The 16789-nt window shown below is 48.3% G+C and overlaps 1 protein-coding gene across 2 annotated transcripts in view; it reads left to right on the forward strand.

Annotated features, from left to right (window-relative positions):
- Positions 1-16789, forward strand: part of EVC (EvC ciliary complex subunit 1) — a 77076-nt gene that overhangs the window by 46615 nt on the left and 13672 nt on the right. For both annotated transcript variants that reach the window (XM_012811637.2, XM_003800191.3), the window contains exons 12-16: positions 466-678; positions 9134-9243; positions 11154-11364; positions 12618-12824; positions 15447-15591. In XM_012811637.2, the coding sequence (XP_012667091.1) occupies positions 466-678; positions 9134-9243; positions 11154-11364; positions 12618-12824; positions 15447-15591 (886 nt within the window). The remainder of the gene's footprint in view (positions 1-465; positions 679-9133; positions 9244-11153; positions 11365-12617; positions 12825-15446; positions 15592-16789) is intronic.

The following is a 16789-nucleotide window of genomic DNA, read 5'->3' on the forward strand; positions in this document are numbered from 1 at the left end:
TGTGCCTGTCTGTGTGTGTACCTGTGTGTGTGTGTGTCTGCATGTGTGTGTGTAAGCCTGTGTGTGCCTATGTGTGCCTGTGTGTGTGTGCCTGTGTGCGTGTGTGTCTGCATGTGTGTGTGTGTGTAAGCCTGTGTGTGCCTATGTGTGCCTGTGTGTGTGTACCTGTCTGTGTGTGTGCCTGTGTTTGTAAGCCTGTGTGTGCCTGTGTGTGCCTCTGTGTGTGTGCCTGTGTGTGTGTGCCTGTGTGCGTGTGTGTCTGCATGTGTGTGTAAGTCTGTGTGTGCCTATGTGTGCCTGTGTGTGCCTGTGTGTGCCTATGTGTGCGTGTGCATGTGGTCTGAGCGTCCCCATCCCTGGCTCTCCTCTGTCTTTAGGGAGGCATGTGCAGGAGGGGCAGGGGGAGCTCAGGCCTTCTGCTGGGCCCACATCCCCCATAACCCCAGATGTTGTTCTTGGCTTCAGGAGCTATACTGCAGCACCATGGACACTTTCCAGAAGTTTGTGGATGTCCTGTTCCTTGAGACGCTCCCCAACATGACTGGGCTTCCCCCGGTGGAGTGTGACTACTTGAGGCAGGAGGTGTGGGAGGACGCCGCACGGCAGCTGGGCAAGTCGGACCGTTTCCGGAGGCAGCAGTGGGAGCTCTTCCAGGAGCTCCTGCAGCAGGAACAGCAGGTGCGTGCATTTTGGGGCTCAGGGGCATTTTGGAAGCTGGTCAAGAATAATGAGGCCCTGGTTTGGTGGGCAGTACTGCACCTGCTGCAGACCTCTGCGGAGTCTGCACTGCCCCTGCCCATCTCCCACAGCAGCCTTGGGGTGGCGGGGGTGGTTGGGGGGAGGGTGAGGAAACAGGACCCTGCTCTCACACGGTGGGAAGTCAGGAGATGATGTCTTATGTTGATCCATCAAGAAAGAGTAGCAGAGCATGTTCTCAGAATGAGAGAAATAAATAGCGAAATAAACGGTGGCAGAAGGTGGTTCCCAGAGGACTGGGCTATGTGGCGGGGAGGGCCTGCACAGGGCACCTGCTTTTCAGTGAAACTGTAGTTGCTTATTAAGACCATGGATTCATACTGTGGGCAGAATGATGCTACCGCAAAAGTGTCCACATCCTGATCCCCAGACCTGGGGCATATGTCCTCTCACATGTCAAAGGGAACTTTGTAGATGGCATTAAGTTAAGGGTCATGCTACATGGGGATGATTCTGGACTATGCAAGTGAGCCCAGCTGGGGGATTTTGCCCGTGAGGGTGTAGGGGGCTTCTGGTTTATTTGAGTGAGGGAGGGGGAAACTCAGGTTATAAGGGGGCAGCAGAAGGGAGAGAGTCAAAAGAGGGGATGATATAAGCAGAGGTGAAATGGTGTAGCCACAAGCCTGGGGACACTGGCAGCGTCTAGAAGCTGCAAAAGGCAAGGAACAGATCTTGCCTAGAGCACTGTGGGGCTCCACCTTGATTTTAACCCATTAAAACCCATTTCAGACATCTGACCTCCAGAACTCTAAGGTAATAAAATTGTGTTATGGCAAGCTACCATTTGTGGCAATGTGTTACAGTATGAATTACTGCACAGGAAATTCCTGTGTTACAGGAAATTACTACAGTACATACATACACATACATATATATGTGCGAGAGTAAGAGAGAGAGACTCATTCTTTCACCCTGGGTAGAGTGCCATGGTGTCACACCTCAAACCTTGGGCTCAGACTCCTGAGTTGCTGGGACTATAGGCACCTGCCACTGTGCCCGGCTAGTTTTTCTATTTTTAGTAGAGATGGGGTCTCACTCTTGCTCAGGCTGGTCTTGAACTCCTGAGATCAGGCAATCCACCTGCCTTGCCCTCCCAGAGTGCCAGAATTACAGATATGAGTCACTGCATCCAACCTCATTGATTTTATTTTTTAAGAATTAAAACGCATGAAGAAAAAGCAGGGATTTCCAAATTCAGCAAATTCAGCAAATTCAGCGTGCACCAACATGGCTCACCTTTCCTTTCTCCCTGGTCTTCTGCCCTAGAGGCTGTTAAACTAACTCAGTCAACAGCCTGGTATCCTCTGAAATAGCAGTGGCTGAGAGACACAAAGCGGACCTAAGAGACAAGGTGTGTCACCTGCAAGGGGCTTCTCTTTCCCAATGCAAATGGCAGATGTTACTTCCTCAGCCTTCTGTGCTTCCTGCCTGAACATGCTCAGGAGCCCTTTCTCTGCCCTAGAGACTGCCCAGTCAGTGAAGCAAAGTCCTGGACAGCCTGAGTTCCTGGTGGTCTCTGCCCCAGACTGCTCTCATCCCAGGTTCTTGTTGTCAGAAACACCCCCCATTTCTTTATATTAAGTTGTCAGTTAGTTACAAAAGACCACTCTGATGCATGTAAAAGAGAATTTCTAAAGCAATCGCCGGAACTGTACAGCATGAAGTAAACAGAGGGAGTGTTGTGCAAACACAGGACCATTCACAGCTCAGTTACCTGCCTGGCTGGACTCTTAGACCTCTCTCTAGTGCATTTCATCCTCTGCCAGCTGCACCCTATTGCTCTGTCACAGGGAACTGGACTCTTCTGCATTTGGCTATGAGTTTCTGAAGGCAGCATCCCTGGTTTTCATATTTATACCTACATATTCAAAGCCCAGTGGCCGCAATGTAGTTCATGCTCAGAAAAACTTTATTGCAGTTCCAGCAAAAATAGTGCAGCTTTGGAAATTATGCAGGGCCACCTTGACCCTGTATTGTCCAAGTGATCTAGATGAAGCTGATTTCATCCAGTTGTACCAAACTGTGGGCCCCAGGGCAATCAATTTACAGTCTCTGGGGAGGCAGAAGGTTTCCCTTAGAAAACTCTGCAGGCAAGGGTCTTCTCAAGACTGCTATGGTTTTGCAGTCAGGCCCCCAACCTCAGGAACTCAAGACATGGGTTTGAGCCAGAGAAGACAGGGTAGTGATCTGTGTGACCTAAGCCAATTAACTGAGCTCCTGCAGCTCTGTTTTTTGCACAATGTGCTGAACATCCCAGAACCCCAGCTTCTTTGTGCAAACTAAGAATCAAAGTACCTGTTAGACCTAGTTGGCCTAGGCTAAAGCAAAAAAAAAATGTCAGGCCTAGGTTATAATGGAAAAATACCGGCTAACTCCTGGCAAATTTCTGGACTGCAAGCCTTCAAAAAAGTAATGAAATATGTCTAGTTCACCCCCAAGATAAATGAGAAAGTAGTAATTGACTTCTTGCTTCTAGTTCACTCCCAGTTTCTTGCTTGGCTAACTCCCTGGGAAACAAACCAGGAGGCACCAACTGTCCCCGTACTGACCTTTAAATAATACCAGGTGGAGAAAATACTGAGACTAAGATGTATGGGGGAAAGTTTGAAACTAAGATGTATGACGTATGGCTAACTAACTGCAAAATTCTGCTTCAGTACAATGCTTGCTTGCTACCTACCTGGATGCACCTGGACAGTCTACATGCCAACCAGGATGCAGACCAAGCCTTAAAAACCTGACTCCTTCAGCACTTGGGGCTGCTCCCACAAACCCCATGTTGGGACACTGAGGCAGCCGCCAGCCAGCTTTTCAATAAAGGGACTCTTCTATAAATTAGGCTTGTTTGGCAGTGTGGTCTTTGTGGAACTCCTGGGCACAACATACCCAATGAGTAAGGAGAGTCAATGCAAGTTAAAACCTTTTGCACAAGGTCCGTTGAATCATTTGATGATATTGACAGTGAAAAAATCCAGAATTTAATTTCTGGTAAAAGATCTAAAACTTCTGAAAATGAGTGTCAAGTTATTTTAGGCACATAGCAGTTATGCATATCTCTGGTTTTTATTGCTTTTATTTATTTACTTTGTGAGCATGTGATTGTGAATTTTCCTTGGCATGTGGGGGATGAGTCTTGCATTCAAAAAGCAAGCACAAGAGTTAATGACCTCATCAATTGATCCCAAGTATGGACCCAATTTGTTTTCTCAAGGTGTATGTGTCCTAATTAATTTACTGGTTGCTTAATAGTTCTAAATTACCACAAGATACTTAGAGGTCCATGTTCTCTCCCTCTCTCTCCCATATTTCATCATTGATATAAAAAATGAGAAGTGAACTTTTAATGCTTGGGATGAATATTAGGCGTGAAAAGCACCAGCAAACACACTCAGACTACAAATTGCCTTTCCCACCTTGTTTTCTATCCAAAAAGACCTTGGCAGTTTCATAACCTGTTGCTCAGGGAAGTTGTTAAAAATTAAGGAATTTGTGAATTACACATTCAGAGCAGGTTTCATTTCTCAAAATTTAATGCTGCTGCAATGCAGGGGTCGGTCTTCTCCCAGTCCACTTGTGGTCAGCAGCATAATACCCCTGAAAGAGGCCTGCACTATCATCCCTAAAACCTGTGAACGTGGCAGATTACATGGGAAAAGCCTTGGGAGAGCGATTAAGGATCTTGAGATGGGGTCGTGCTTATCTAGCCCAGCCTGATGTCACCACAAGGGTCCTTAGAAGTGAAAAAGGACTTTTGAGAGAGTCAGTGTCAGAGCAATGCCACGGGAGGGTCTCTACCACCCATGGCTGGGTTGGAAGATGAAGGAAGGGGCTGTGAACCAGAACGCAGGTGCCCTCTCAGACCTGGAAAAGGCAGGAACCTGACCCTGCTCTAGGCCTTCCCAGGAGAATGACACCTTCCTTTGAGCCCTTTAAGACTCATTTGAGACTTCTGGTCTCTGGAAGTATAAGATAATAAATTCTTGCTGCTTTCAGCCACTAAGTGTGTGACTTTGTTGCAGCAGCAACAGGAAACATACAAGTAATTGGTGTGGAGGCAGGGTGGAGAGCTAGCTGTCTAGCACAGTGTAACAACACCAGCTATAAGGCAACCCACCCAGTTTGTTTCCCGGCTCCCCCTCACTCCTCCCACACCCTTCACCCCAGTCTGGGGGGTTTCTGTCACCTCATCACCAAATCTGCTCTCTGTGCCGAGAACAGTGGTATCTGGCCAAGTGGGTCTCTCCCCTCTTCCCTGAAAAACCAGTCGCTTGAGTCTTCTGCTTCTCACCCCCACTCACCAGTGGCTCCTTCTCAGTCCTCTCTGCTGGTTCCTGGTTCCTGAATCCCAGAGAGCCCCAGGATGTAGTCTGTGGCCCTGTTCTTCATCTGCACATACTGTCCTGGTGACCCCATCTAGTCACACGAAGTCTGTTAGTTCCCTAATGCTGGGTAGCAGATAGCCCCAAACTGGCAGCTTAAAGCCATACACTCTCAGGGCTCTGGCAGGATCCAATTCCTTGAGGGTTGTTGGACTGAAGGGCAATGACTTCAAAATGTATCCCTCCCATGCAGAATCGTTCATGAACTCAGGTGTGCGTGCAGTCTGTCTAGATGACTGGGAGACTGCAAAGTTAGGGTGTCTAGCACAGCTGTTGTTCTTCTGCCATCCTGCCCCACCCACAGCCTTGTTCCAGCTTTCCACTTAACTGCAGCAAAAGCCTTGGGGCCAGACTTCATTCCTCTTTCTTTCACACACTGCTTGGTTGGCAGGAAATCCCACGGGCTCTAGCTTCCCTAATCCAGGGTATCACCACTTGCTCAGCACCCCAATCAGAGCCCCCAGCTGTCTGGGTTACTGTGATAGCCAGCTAGCTGGGTCCCTCCCTTATCAACTTCACCCAAACTATATGCCAATAATTCACGTTTAAAAATATATCAACATCCCTGAAATTGAGAGGCTTCTTAATTTAATTGGCAGTGACTTTTTTCTCTTAGTGACCGCTTCTTACAATCATGAGCGTAATAGATTCAATCAAGACACATTGTATCACTTCTCTGCTCAAAATCCCTGTTGGTTTCTCATTTCTCTTAGTATAAAAGTCAGGGTGCCACTCCGGGAGGCCCAGGTGGAGCCCAGGAGTTTGAGATTTGCCTGAACAACATAGCAAGACCCTGTCTCTACAAAAAATTAAAAACATAGCCAGGTGTGGTGATGCACACATATAGTCCCAGCTACTTGGGAAGCCAAGGCAGGAGGATCACCTGAGCCCAGGATCAGTAAGATCACCACTGTGCTCTACCCTAGGTGGGAGCCTAGCTCCAAAAAAAAAAAAGCCAGAATCATCCCCTGCTCTGTAAGGCCTGTCACGTCCAGATCCGGAAGCTCCTGACTCAACCTACTCTTTCCTGCTCTGACTCGCCCCCTCACACTCACTGCCCCCTGCGTTCCTCTGGTCCCCTGGGCAGCTGCTGCCTCACCCTGTCCTGCTCCAGGTTTTGGGTCCTCTGTCACTTTCATGACAAGGCCTGCCCGGACAGTGCTTTGCCTCAGGGTTGACCAGGGCGTGTGTGTTGGCCTAGGGTGCTGAATTAGAGCCCACCTGTTGCTAGAGGACACTCCCAAACCTTCAGCACATACCAGGTCACAGCGACTATTCATTCCCCTCCCTTTCTCTTCAGATGATATGACAGCTTGAAACCAAGAGGATAACTTATCCCAGGCACAAAATAACCTGCAAGCAATGGCCAGGGCCAGCACTTTGCCCCATGGAAGCAGTTTGATGAGCATCTGTGGGTCTGCACTTTACAATGGTGACAAGGCTTCTGTAACATGGCAGAGGTCGTCCAGTCCCATGACCCTAGTCTTCTTGATCATCTTTGAATCCAGTTGCTAGTTTTACCTGCATTCTCAAAACACACAACAAAGACCTCATATAGTGTAGACACAACATTAATCCACCTTTTAAAAAATCTCTCTGCTGCAAACAGACTACATGGAGTTTTCTAAAACACTCTGGTTTCACAGCACTTTAATAAATGATTGTAAACTCTTTATAGAGGAGTAAGAGAACATGACACAGTGTTGTTTTGTGGGATTGCATGTACACGTGATGAATCACAACACCCAAGAGAGCTGAAGTCCAGGCTGCAGGTGGCTCTGTCCGGGTGGCTGTTTCCTCTGTATTCTGAGTGCAGTGGGTGCCACCTCCAGGCTGCTGGAGGTGGAGGCTTCTCAACACACACTGGCGAGGAAAAGGTCGGGACTGTGAGCTTGATGAATGGATGCAGTGAGGCTCAGGGTGTGTGCTTCTCCTGGTGATATAACATGGGGTAGCTAGACAAGAGCTGGGCTTGGAGATGGACAGATGGAGATTTCAGGCCCTGCTCCATTACTTACTGGCTGTGCAGCCTTGGACCCAATAGGATTTTCATAGATGAAGGTCATCGAAGATGAGCTGACGTTCAAAATCACAGAACACACAGGAGCAGGCCGCCATCAGTGAGCGGACGTGCACAAGCATGTGTGCTGACCACAGAGAGCCCCAGGGAGTCCAGAGAAGCCATCATGAGAAAGTGCTATGGAGTAAGTTTCTTAAAACAACAAGAAAAGGAGGAATAGCCCTAAATACAAAATATTATGAAAAACATGACTGATTAAAAAACATATTTTTTATGAGTGAAAACTATAGTCATGAAAATAGAAATTTAATGAGTGAGTTAAACAGCAGATTAAATGTAGCTCAAAAAACTATGTGAGCTACAAGATAAATGTGAGAAACTGGTCCCAGCACACAGCTCAGAGATTTAAAGGAATGGAAAAGGTGAAAGAAGCTAAGAAATGAAGAACAGAATGAAAGCCGGACAGTGGCTCATGACCGTAACCCCAGCACTCTGGGAGGCCGAGGCAGGTGGGTTGCTTGAGCTTTGGGGTTCCAAATCTGATCAAGAGCAAGAGTGAGACCGTATCTCTACTAAAAATAGAAAAACTACCTGAGCACCATGGTGGGTGCCTGTATGTCCAGCTACTTGGGAGGCTGAGGCAAGAAGATCACTTGAGCTCAGGAGTCTGAGGTTGCTATGAGCTATGACACCACGACACTCTACCCAGGGTAACACAGTGAGACTCTGTCTCAAAAAAACAAAAACAAAAAAGAAAGAAAGAAACAAAGAAACAAAGAAGAAGAAGTAAAAGAAAGAAAAGAAAAGAAAAATCAGTCATGCTTAGTAGTGGGCACCTGTGTCCCAGCTACCCAGGAGGCTGAGGAAGGAGCATCACTGGAGCCCAGGAGTTCGAGGTTGCTGTGAGCTATGCTGAGGCCACTGCACTCTAACCAGGGTAACAGAGCAAGAGGACAGAAGGGAGGGAAGGAGGAAAGGCAGGCCAAAAGAATCTCCAGATGAACTGTCACAACCACTGAAATTAAGATTGCTCTGCAAGGTTGCCACATGGAAAATCAGTATTCCAAACAAGTAGATTTCCTCCAAATCAGCAACACCACTGATGACATAAAGAAAGAATGTCTTCAGAATAAAAGCCACAGGGTGCCTAAACATAAGTCTGACCAACATGTAAAAGAGCTTAATGGAAAAGTTTATGAAGTATTTTTGAAAGTACAAAGAGTGTCCCCTTCTTGGGTAAGAAACTCAATTTTGCAAAGATGGCAGTTCTCTTCAAATTAATCTATAAAATTAACTCTATTACAAGAATTAAAAAAAAAATTCTCCCTGGCTTGGTGCCCATAGCTCACTGGTTAGGGCACAGGCCACATACACAGGGGCTGGCAGGTTTGAACCTGGCCCAGGCCTGCTAAACAAAAATGACAATAGCAACAACAGGGCGGCACCTGTGGCTCAGTGGGTACGGTGCCGGCCCCATATACCGAGGGTGATGGGTTCAAACCCGGCCCCAGCCAAACTGCAACCGAAAACAGCCGGGCATTGTGGCGGGCGCCTGTAGTCCCAGTTACTCGGGAGGCTGAGGCAAGAGAATCACCTAAGCCCAGGAGTTGGGGGTTACTGTGAGCTGTGTGACGCCATGGCACCCTACTGAGGGCTCTGAAGTGAGACTCTCTCCAAAAAAAAAAAAAAAGACAATAGCAACAACAACAAAAAAATAGCCAGCTGTTGTGGCGGGCACCTATAGTCACAGATACTTGGGAGGCTCAGGCAAGAGAATCTCTTATGCCCAAGAGTTTGAGGTTGCTGTGAGCTGTGATGCCATGGTACTCTACCAAGGTCGACATAGTGAGACTCTCTCTCAAAAAAGGAAAATTCTTTCCTACACTTGGCCAACTGATCCTAAAAGTTACATGAAAGGAAAAGCAACCAAGAATAGCTGAGTAACCACCTGTGTGCTTCCCCTCTGTCCTGGGCTCAGGTATGGATGGAGGAGTGTGCTCTGTCCTCTCTGCTGCAGACACACCTTCGGGATGACCACGAGAACACAGTCCGCGGAGTCTTGGACCGACTTGGTGGCCTCACTGAAGAGTGAGTACAGCTTTCTGTGGGATTGGGGTTTGTTCCTCACCCACATGATGCGCTGTGCTCCTTGGTGCCCCCATCTGTAGGGTGGGCACATTGACTGCTGGCTGCCTCCCTTTGAGTGTGACTTCACTTTTCTCAGCCTCAATTTCCTCATCTATAAAGTGGGGCTAATGATACATACTTCATAGAGTTGTCTTTCATAGGAACTTTTTGGAACAGCTTTTTTGAGGTATGATTTGTATGGATTTGTTTTGAGTAAAATTTGATGCTTTTTAAAGAATTTACAGAATTTTGCACCTATTGCCACAATCCAAATTTAGAACATTCCTATTGCCCCAGAATGGCCCTGTGGCCCATTTGCAATCACTCCCCAATTATTGATCAATTTTCATATTTATTTTTTATATTTTTATTATAACAACATAGTTTTTTCAGTTTGATGAAAAGTATTTCTTTTTCCTTATTTCATATGAGAAAAATTATTTTGTTCCTTAGTTGTCCAGCCTTTTGGGGAAGCCTAATTTGCATATGCCACCAAGAAGTAGGTGCAGGGCTGTGTTACTGGATAACTCAGGGGAAGCGTCAAGAGAAAAGGATAGAACACAAGTCGGGCCAAACCAGGGATACCTGCTCAGACCAGTTGGGAGAACTCAAAAACCTGTATCTTTAAATTCTAGTAGGAGTTTAGTCCATTTATGTTTAGTGAAAATCCGAATGCTTCTATATTTGGGTTTTCATATCAGTTTATGAAAATCTTTAGCTATTTTCTCTTCTGCCCAGTCTTTGCTTACTCTTTTTCCAGGGCTCCAGCTACACAATTTATTAGCCTTTTTTACCTTATTACATTTGTCTCTTACATGCTAGTCTGTATGTTTCATTATTTTGTTCTCTGTGGTTCAGTCTGGGTATTTTCTTTGAAGCTATGATCCAGTTCACTCTTCAGCTATGTTTTATCAGGTGCTAAACCTGTCTACTGAGTTGTTAATGCCTGATATTGTGTTTTCTGTTTCTAGAATTTTCATTTGATTCTTAATTTCTGGTTATCTTCTGATATCTGGTTATCTTATTGTTTAAGTTCTTGTGCCTATTAATTATAATTATTGTGAAGTTCACATCTAATTATCCCATTATCTGATATCAGGTAGGCATGTTTCTGTTGTCTCTTTTTCTCTTTATTTTTGGTTAATTCTTATCTGTTTACATGTCTGATTATTTTTATTGAATAATGAAACCTATGCATGAAAAATGATAGAGATAATCTACAACTTCTAACAGCCGTTTCAGGTAGTGGTAGACTAACTCCATTTGAGGATGTAGCTGCTATAGAAGTAGATCATTGTGAGAAATGGTAGAGTGCTGTGGCGTCACAGCTCACAGCAACCTCCAACTCTTGGGCTTAAGCAATTCTCTTGCTGCAGCCTCCCAGGTAGCTGGGACTACAGGCGCCCGCACAACACCCAGCCATTTTTTGGTTGCAGTTGTCATTGTTGTTTAGTTGCCCGGAGCTGGGTTGGAACCCGCCAGCCTTGGTGTACTGGCTGGCGCTGTAACCACTGTGCTATGGCCCTGAGCCAGAAAGCCTGGAGTGTGTGCCAGGCCTTTCCTTCCTGGCTGGTGGCTAGACCTCTGGTCAGCCTTTCAGACTCCCAGCAAACACATCAAAGTGTACAGCCAAATATTGGAGATTTATTACTTGAGTCACTGAGATAGGAACTCAGAAACTGCTCAAAATGTCAGCATGCATGTGATATGTTGATTTTGAGAGTTGTGTATGGAATTCCAAGTGTCAGTCCGTTGTGCACCGTGGGCAACTTATCCAAGCCTGGGGCAGCTGGGAGGATGGGATGGAGTTAAAGCCTAATGAGCTGGGCAAAGCCAAGAGCACTGACACTGGCCCCATTCTTGCCCCAAAGGTCCACACAGTGTGTCCTGCAGGGCCATAAACTGCTGCTGCGCTCGGCCCTCCGGAGGCTGGACCTCCGCGGTGGCGCCCTGGCCACCCTGGCGCAGATGAGGCTGTCGGGGAAGAAGCGGCTCCTGCAGGAGCTGCGAGAGCAGCGTGCGCTGGAGCAGGGCTCCTCCCAGTGCCTGGACGAGCACCAGTGGCAGCTGCTCAAAGCCCTGGTAAGGCCACAGTTCCCCTGCCCTTCTTCAGCCCTGCTGCCCTCAGGGTCCCCGCACCCAGAGACTCCCATGCGTCTTGTGGCTGGTGGTGTGTTCATCCGGGCACTCAGGCTGCCAGGCTCACCTGCCACAGACTGTGGATCAACAGAAACTATCAGCACACAGTCCAGGAGGCTGAACGCCTGGAGCACCGTGTCCCCGCTGGGTCCTTTTAGGCCCGTGTTGTCCTGTGGGCAGCTGTGCCTTATTGCCGCGTCCTTGCGGGGCCTTCTGGTCAGATCAGGTCCCACCCATGTGACCTCGTCTACCTTACTGGCCTTTTTAAAGTGATCACATACAGTGACCCACTGTGGTGATGGGCTTGGGCTTCAGCCTACAAATTTTGAGGGAGCACAATTTAGCCCATAACAGGTGGGGACAATGGCTGCCCACTGTAAGGGCACTCCTGTGCCAGAAGGTTCTAGTGCAGGTCATATTCAGTAATGAGAATTACACTAGAAAATCCATATAGAATCAGGAGTGGGTGCCAGTTGTCATTGGGATGTGGGAGAAAAAGCCTCTGTTATCACTTTGAAGTGTAAGAGCTTCAAAGAATCTGTAACCTGAGCTGGGACTCAAACCCAAGCAGGCTGTCTCTGGTTCTCCTGCACACAGCCGCTAAGTGGAGGGAGCAGCTGATGGTCTCTGACCTACTACTGAGGCGCCAGCCCACAGTATCTCTAGCTCTGCCCAGGAGAGGTCTGGGGAAGCAGGCAGGACTCACAGGCTCCCACTGCCCTTGCTTCTTTGTCTCTTATTATCAGAAGTAAAGGCTGCCCTCGGCCCCTGGGCCTTGCCCTGGCTTCTGTGAGTCCTAAGAGACTCACATCTGGCTTCAAAAGCACTCTGCTGTGTGACTTTCAGAAAGTTACTTAACTTCTCTGAGCCTTTATGTCCTCATCTGTCCTAGAGTTCAGGTCTCATGGTATTCTAGAAGGATGAGCAAGCCCCCCCATCTCATTAGGGTCCACACATGGTGTTGACGCACAGGGCTCAATAATTGCCCTTGTAGAAGAGGGAGAATCTTCAACACACACTAGGCTCATCCACTGTATGCTGGTTTTCACAAGCCCGAAGGCCACCTCCTTCTTCCCTTTCTCCATCCCTCTTCCTACCCTGTGGCCCTGGGCAGGGCCAACCGTCCATCCTGGTCCTGGCCTCAGCATTCCTGTGCAGGGCAGCAGCGTGGCCCCTCCCCCTCCCTTTCTCTCCAGGAGGCACGTGTCCTGGAGGAAGCTGGCCGGCTGGAGGATGAAGCACAGCAGACACGGCTGCTTCTCCAGCAGCAGCTTGTGGCAGAGGCCCAGGAGGTTGGGCAGCTGCTGCAGCAGCACACAGAGCATGCCATCGGGCAGGCACTGCTGGAGCACGCACGCAGTGCAGCCACCAGGAGCCGGGCCAAGGACAAGGATGACCTCAAGGTACATACTAACCCAAGGCCCAAGAAGAATTGGGGTGACATCTGAATTGCCAGGTCTGGTCCTTGCAGCACCCTCATGGTACGTCTGGCCCTGCAGAGGTTACTTGGTGCCTCTGGGCCTTGCTTGTCTCATCTGTAAGATGGGAACTGCTCCCTCACAGGATGCTAAGAACAGCTGCGACAGAACTCAGGCTTTCTGTCTGCTGTCAGGCCCTGTCCTGCTTCATTCTGAGCACTGGCTCGGCCCTTACAGCAGCCCTGAGAGGGACATGATGTCATCCAGAGCCACACAGCCAGGCAGAGGCAAAACTGGGTTTTAGGACCAAGCCCCTCTCCCAGGGGAGCCAAGCTCGTTCCTGAGACACCGAGGCTTTGCAGAGGCTTGCTCCTTGTGCTGACAGTAATGACCAAGAAGAGTGATAAAATGGTGATAGCAAGAAGTCCTGTTAGCATCACGCTCCAGTCTAGGTGCCTTTGCCCACCTTGTCCCATTGGACTCTTTCCATGGCCCTGGCATGGACCTCTGCTACAAGGTGGCACCTGCACTGCACCTGCTGGCTGCCTCCTGGCCACCTCCCCTCCCAAGTCATGAGGAACCGTGGGACACCCCCCTCGGGTGTTGCACTCTGCTGGGGTAAGAGTGTCCGTGGCTGGCAGACACCAGTGGGAGGGCAGACCTTCAACCAGCAGGCAGTCCTCACATTGTCAGGTGCCAGAGAAATTTCAGGCAACTTACAAGGTGTCCTTACATTTCTGTAAGTCTCTCTGCATCTCCACGTATCAAAGAGGTTGGACCCATGTTTCTGTGATACCCCCATCTTATACTAACAGACATTAGGGCTGTGTCTGGCTGGCTAAATGGGGAATATTGCCTATTTCCCTAAAATCCTCCAAGTCTTATCTAGTAATAACAACTGCTTGTTGCATGAAAAAGGAATAAAAATATAAGGGTGTCATATTTTGTACTCAGCTTCCCAGAAGGACTTTGAGTTGAGATTAGAAAATAAAGATCCTCCCCCTACTTCTCACCTGCCAGAAAGAACTCTTGCTTACTTTCTAGAAGAATGGTTCCACTGCTATTCCCAGAGCACCAGTAGGTCCTGGGTAGGTCCTGGGATGGAGAGTGAGCTGATTGAGCAGCGTTCTCACCCTCATGGAGCTTACGGTCTGCTGGGGAGACTGGGGAAGACAGGGCCATGGTCGTCCTGGAGCAGGACGCTGAAGGGGAGCAGAGCAGCAGGTGGTGCCGATGTGCACAAGATGCCAGCCAGACAAAACCACTGAGGAAGAGAGCAGGGTAGCCAGGAAGGGGGGCTGGAGATGGGAGGAGGGGACGCTGCAGAGAGATGTGGACACACACCACTCCTCTGGGCAGGCAGGTGGATGTAGCCAGGACAGCGATGCAGGTGGGTTTGCCAACCTGAGAGGGAAGGGGACAGGAGTTCCTGCTGGGAAGTACAAGAGCAGAGCCCAGGGCTCCTGGAGAGGTGAAGTCAGAACCCCCTTTGTGGATATGGAGGACAGGCAGAGGAAGAGGAGAGAATCAGCTATAGTCAGGGGTGGGCTTGGAGTGAGAAGGCCAACTCAGACCTGATCTGTGCCATCTGCCCACCTTTATAGCCTGGACTCCAGACCTGGATGTCCAGGCACATTTCTCAAAGAAAGTACTATGAGATAAGAAGACAGCACAGCCCTGAATAATTACTCCATAATAGGTGGAGGCCAGGAGCCATGGCTTGTGCCTGTAGTCCCAGCTACTCAGGAGGTCAAGACAGGAGGGTTCCTTGAACACTAGGAGTTTAAGTCCAGCCTGGGCAGTATAGCAAGACCCCATGTCTATAAAAATAACAGTAATAATAAATGGGTATTTTCTTTTTCTTGCCCAAAGCCTGGCACCATCCAATAAATATTTATTGAAATGGGGATGCTTATGTCTAACTTTTTTGAGTTTTGCCCATAATCTTAAGAAGAAAAGAATGGTAACTATTAGAGCACAACCAACACATCCACCATAATGACGTGTCTCGGCATGCCTTCTCTTTCTGCTTCGGTCCGAAGGTGTGTCATTTAGGAATGCTGAAAGGTGCAAGTAACAGAAAGCCCTACTAAAATAGCTTGAATAAATAGAAGGTACTTATCCTATGAAATAAGAAATATGGAGGTGGGTGGTCCAGGCGGGCAGGTGGCTCAACGCGCCCAAGGACTAGGCCCTTTCTTTCCAATCCTCCTTCCTTGTTGTTAGTATTAGTTTATTTTTGCTGCGTAGTTTCAAAATGGCCACTGCCTCCCCATATACCAGGTCTGCATTCCAGGTAGGAAGAGGGAAGTGGCTTCACACTAACGATCAGAAAGGGAAGGCCTCTCAAACAGACTTTCCCTGCCATTATATCTCATTGGCCAGAACTAGGTGACATAGGCAGGTGCCATCCCGACCTAGGAAAATAGAAGATTATCACAACTAGTTTAAACAAACCGCGCACTCTGCTCCCTGACAAATCCAAGTCAGGGAGTGGGTGGAAGATACCAGCCAGGGCAAGGGGGGCAGGACAGGAATGTCCAGTGTCTGCCGCATATGTCTCCTCTGCTGTCACTGTCCTTCCCCTGCTACCCTCTCCCCCCACAGAGGATGCTGATGGAGGCGGCAGTGGAGAGCGTCTATGTGACCAGCACTGGTGTCAGCCCCCTCGTGCAGGTGTATTACCAGCAGATCGGGAAGATTGCTCAGGCCCACGAGGAGAGGAGACTGCAGCTCCTGAAGACCCTACAGGGTACGTACCCTGCTCAGGAGGTCCCCAAAGGGACAGCCCAGATGTGCTTTACTTTGGGGCAGAATGTCAACTGCTCCAAATTTTATTTTGTGGGATTTAATTTTTTTAATGCTCTTATGTATTTATTCATTCCCTGCTTTCTCCCAAAAGACTTTTTAAAGGGCACTTAGAGAAACATACACATAAGGAAACGTAGAGTGCAATAGGACTTTCTGTGAGAAGGTAAGTCAGGTCAGGGACGGAGAGAGGCAGACGCAGGGTGGGTTGTTAGCCAGGACACATGCCTGCACAGCCTACTTAGATGGGGAATTACTTTGTCTCCAAGTTTTCTGGTAGCCGAGAAGATGGAGACTACTTAGTTAAAGCCACTGCAGTGACTATGAGTAAGAGCAGGCCAGTGGTCCTGAGATATTCTGAGACCTCAAGAGTTTTCTCCCATGGGCTTTTAGAAAAGCCACCCAGGCATGATGGAAAGGACAAACCCCCAATTCCAGTAATAATATAAAAATTATAATATTTAAAAGCCAGTTTCTTGAAGGCTACTTCTTATAGCATCCTCGCCTACATCCCAAGCTTCACGTTCTCCGAAGTTTTACCTGGATTGTCCCAGGACTAAAGTTGGAATTGATCCCTGGAAGGACAGGGGCCATGGGGCCAGGACAGTCTTCCCTGAGTGCTGTTCCCTCTGCTGGACTCAGCTGCAACCTTTGTCTTCCCTGTCCTGGGGATTAGAGGCCTAGATTCAAATAGAATCTGGACATGTGCCCAGAAATGTGCCAGATGACTACAGATTCTCCATGGTCTTCTGAAGGAAAGTCGGGCTTGTTTATCAGCTGACAGACATGATTGCTTGCCAATATAGAATGTTCTAGAACCATGTCACTTCCCCCCACTAGGCCTCCATGTCCCCAAATGTGGGATTAGGGTTGGACCCACCCTTCCACATATACCAGCCCTTATTTCCTGCTTCCTTAACACTCAAGCTCTAAGCAGGGATTTCACAGTAAATGCGCAGAAATGGCGGACCTTAACTTCCCCACATGAATTCTTTTTCTTCTTTCACTAAGCAATTCTATTTAAGAGCCATAGACTGTTCTGCTCCTGGGGATCAGCCAGACAAATCTCTCTATGAATGCCAGCAGTGACCGTTGTCATCGTGTAGCTACTGAGTGTGATGCTAACAGAGGCCATCGTGCAT

Source organism: Otolemur garnettii, unplaced genomic scaffold (genome assembly GCF_000181295.1).
Source record: "Otolemur garnettii isolate 467f Iridium unplaced genomic scaffold, OtoGar3 scaffold00171, whole genome shotgun sequence".
NCBI lineage: Eukaryota > Metazoa > Chordata > Mammalia > Primates > Galagidae > Otolemur > Otolemur garnettii.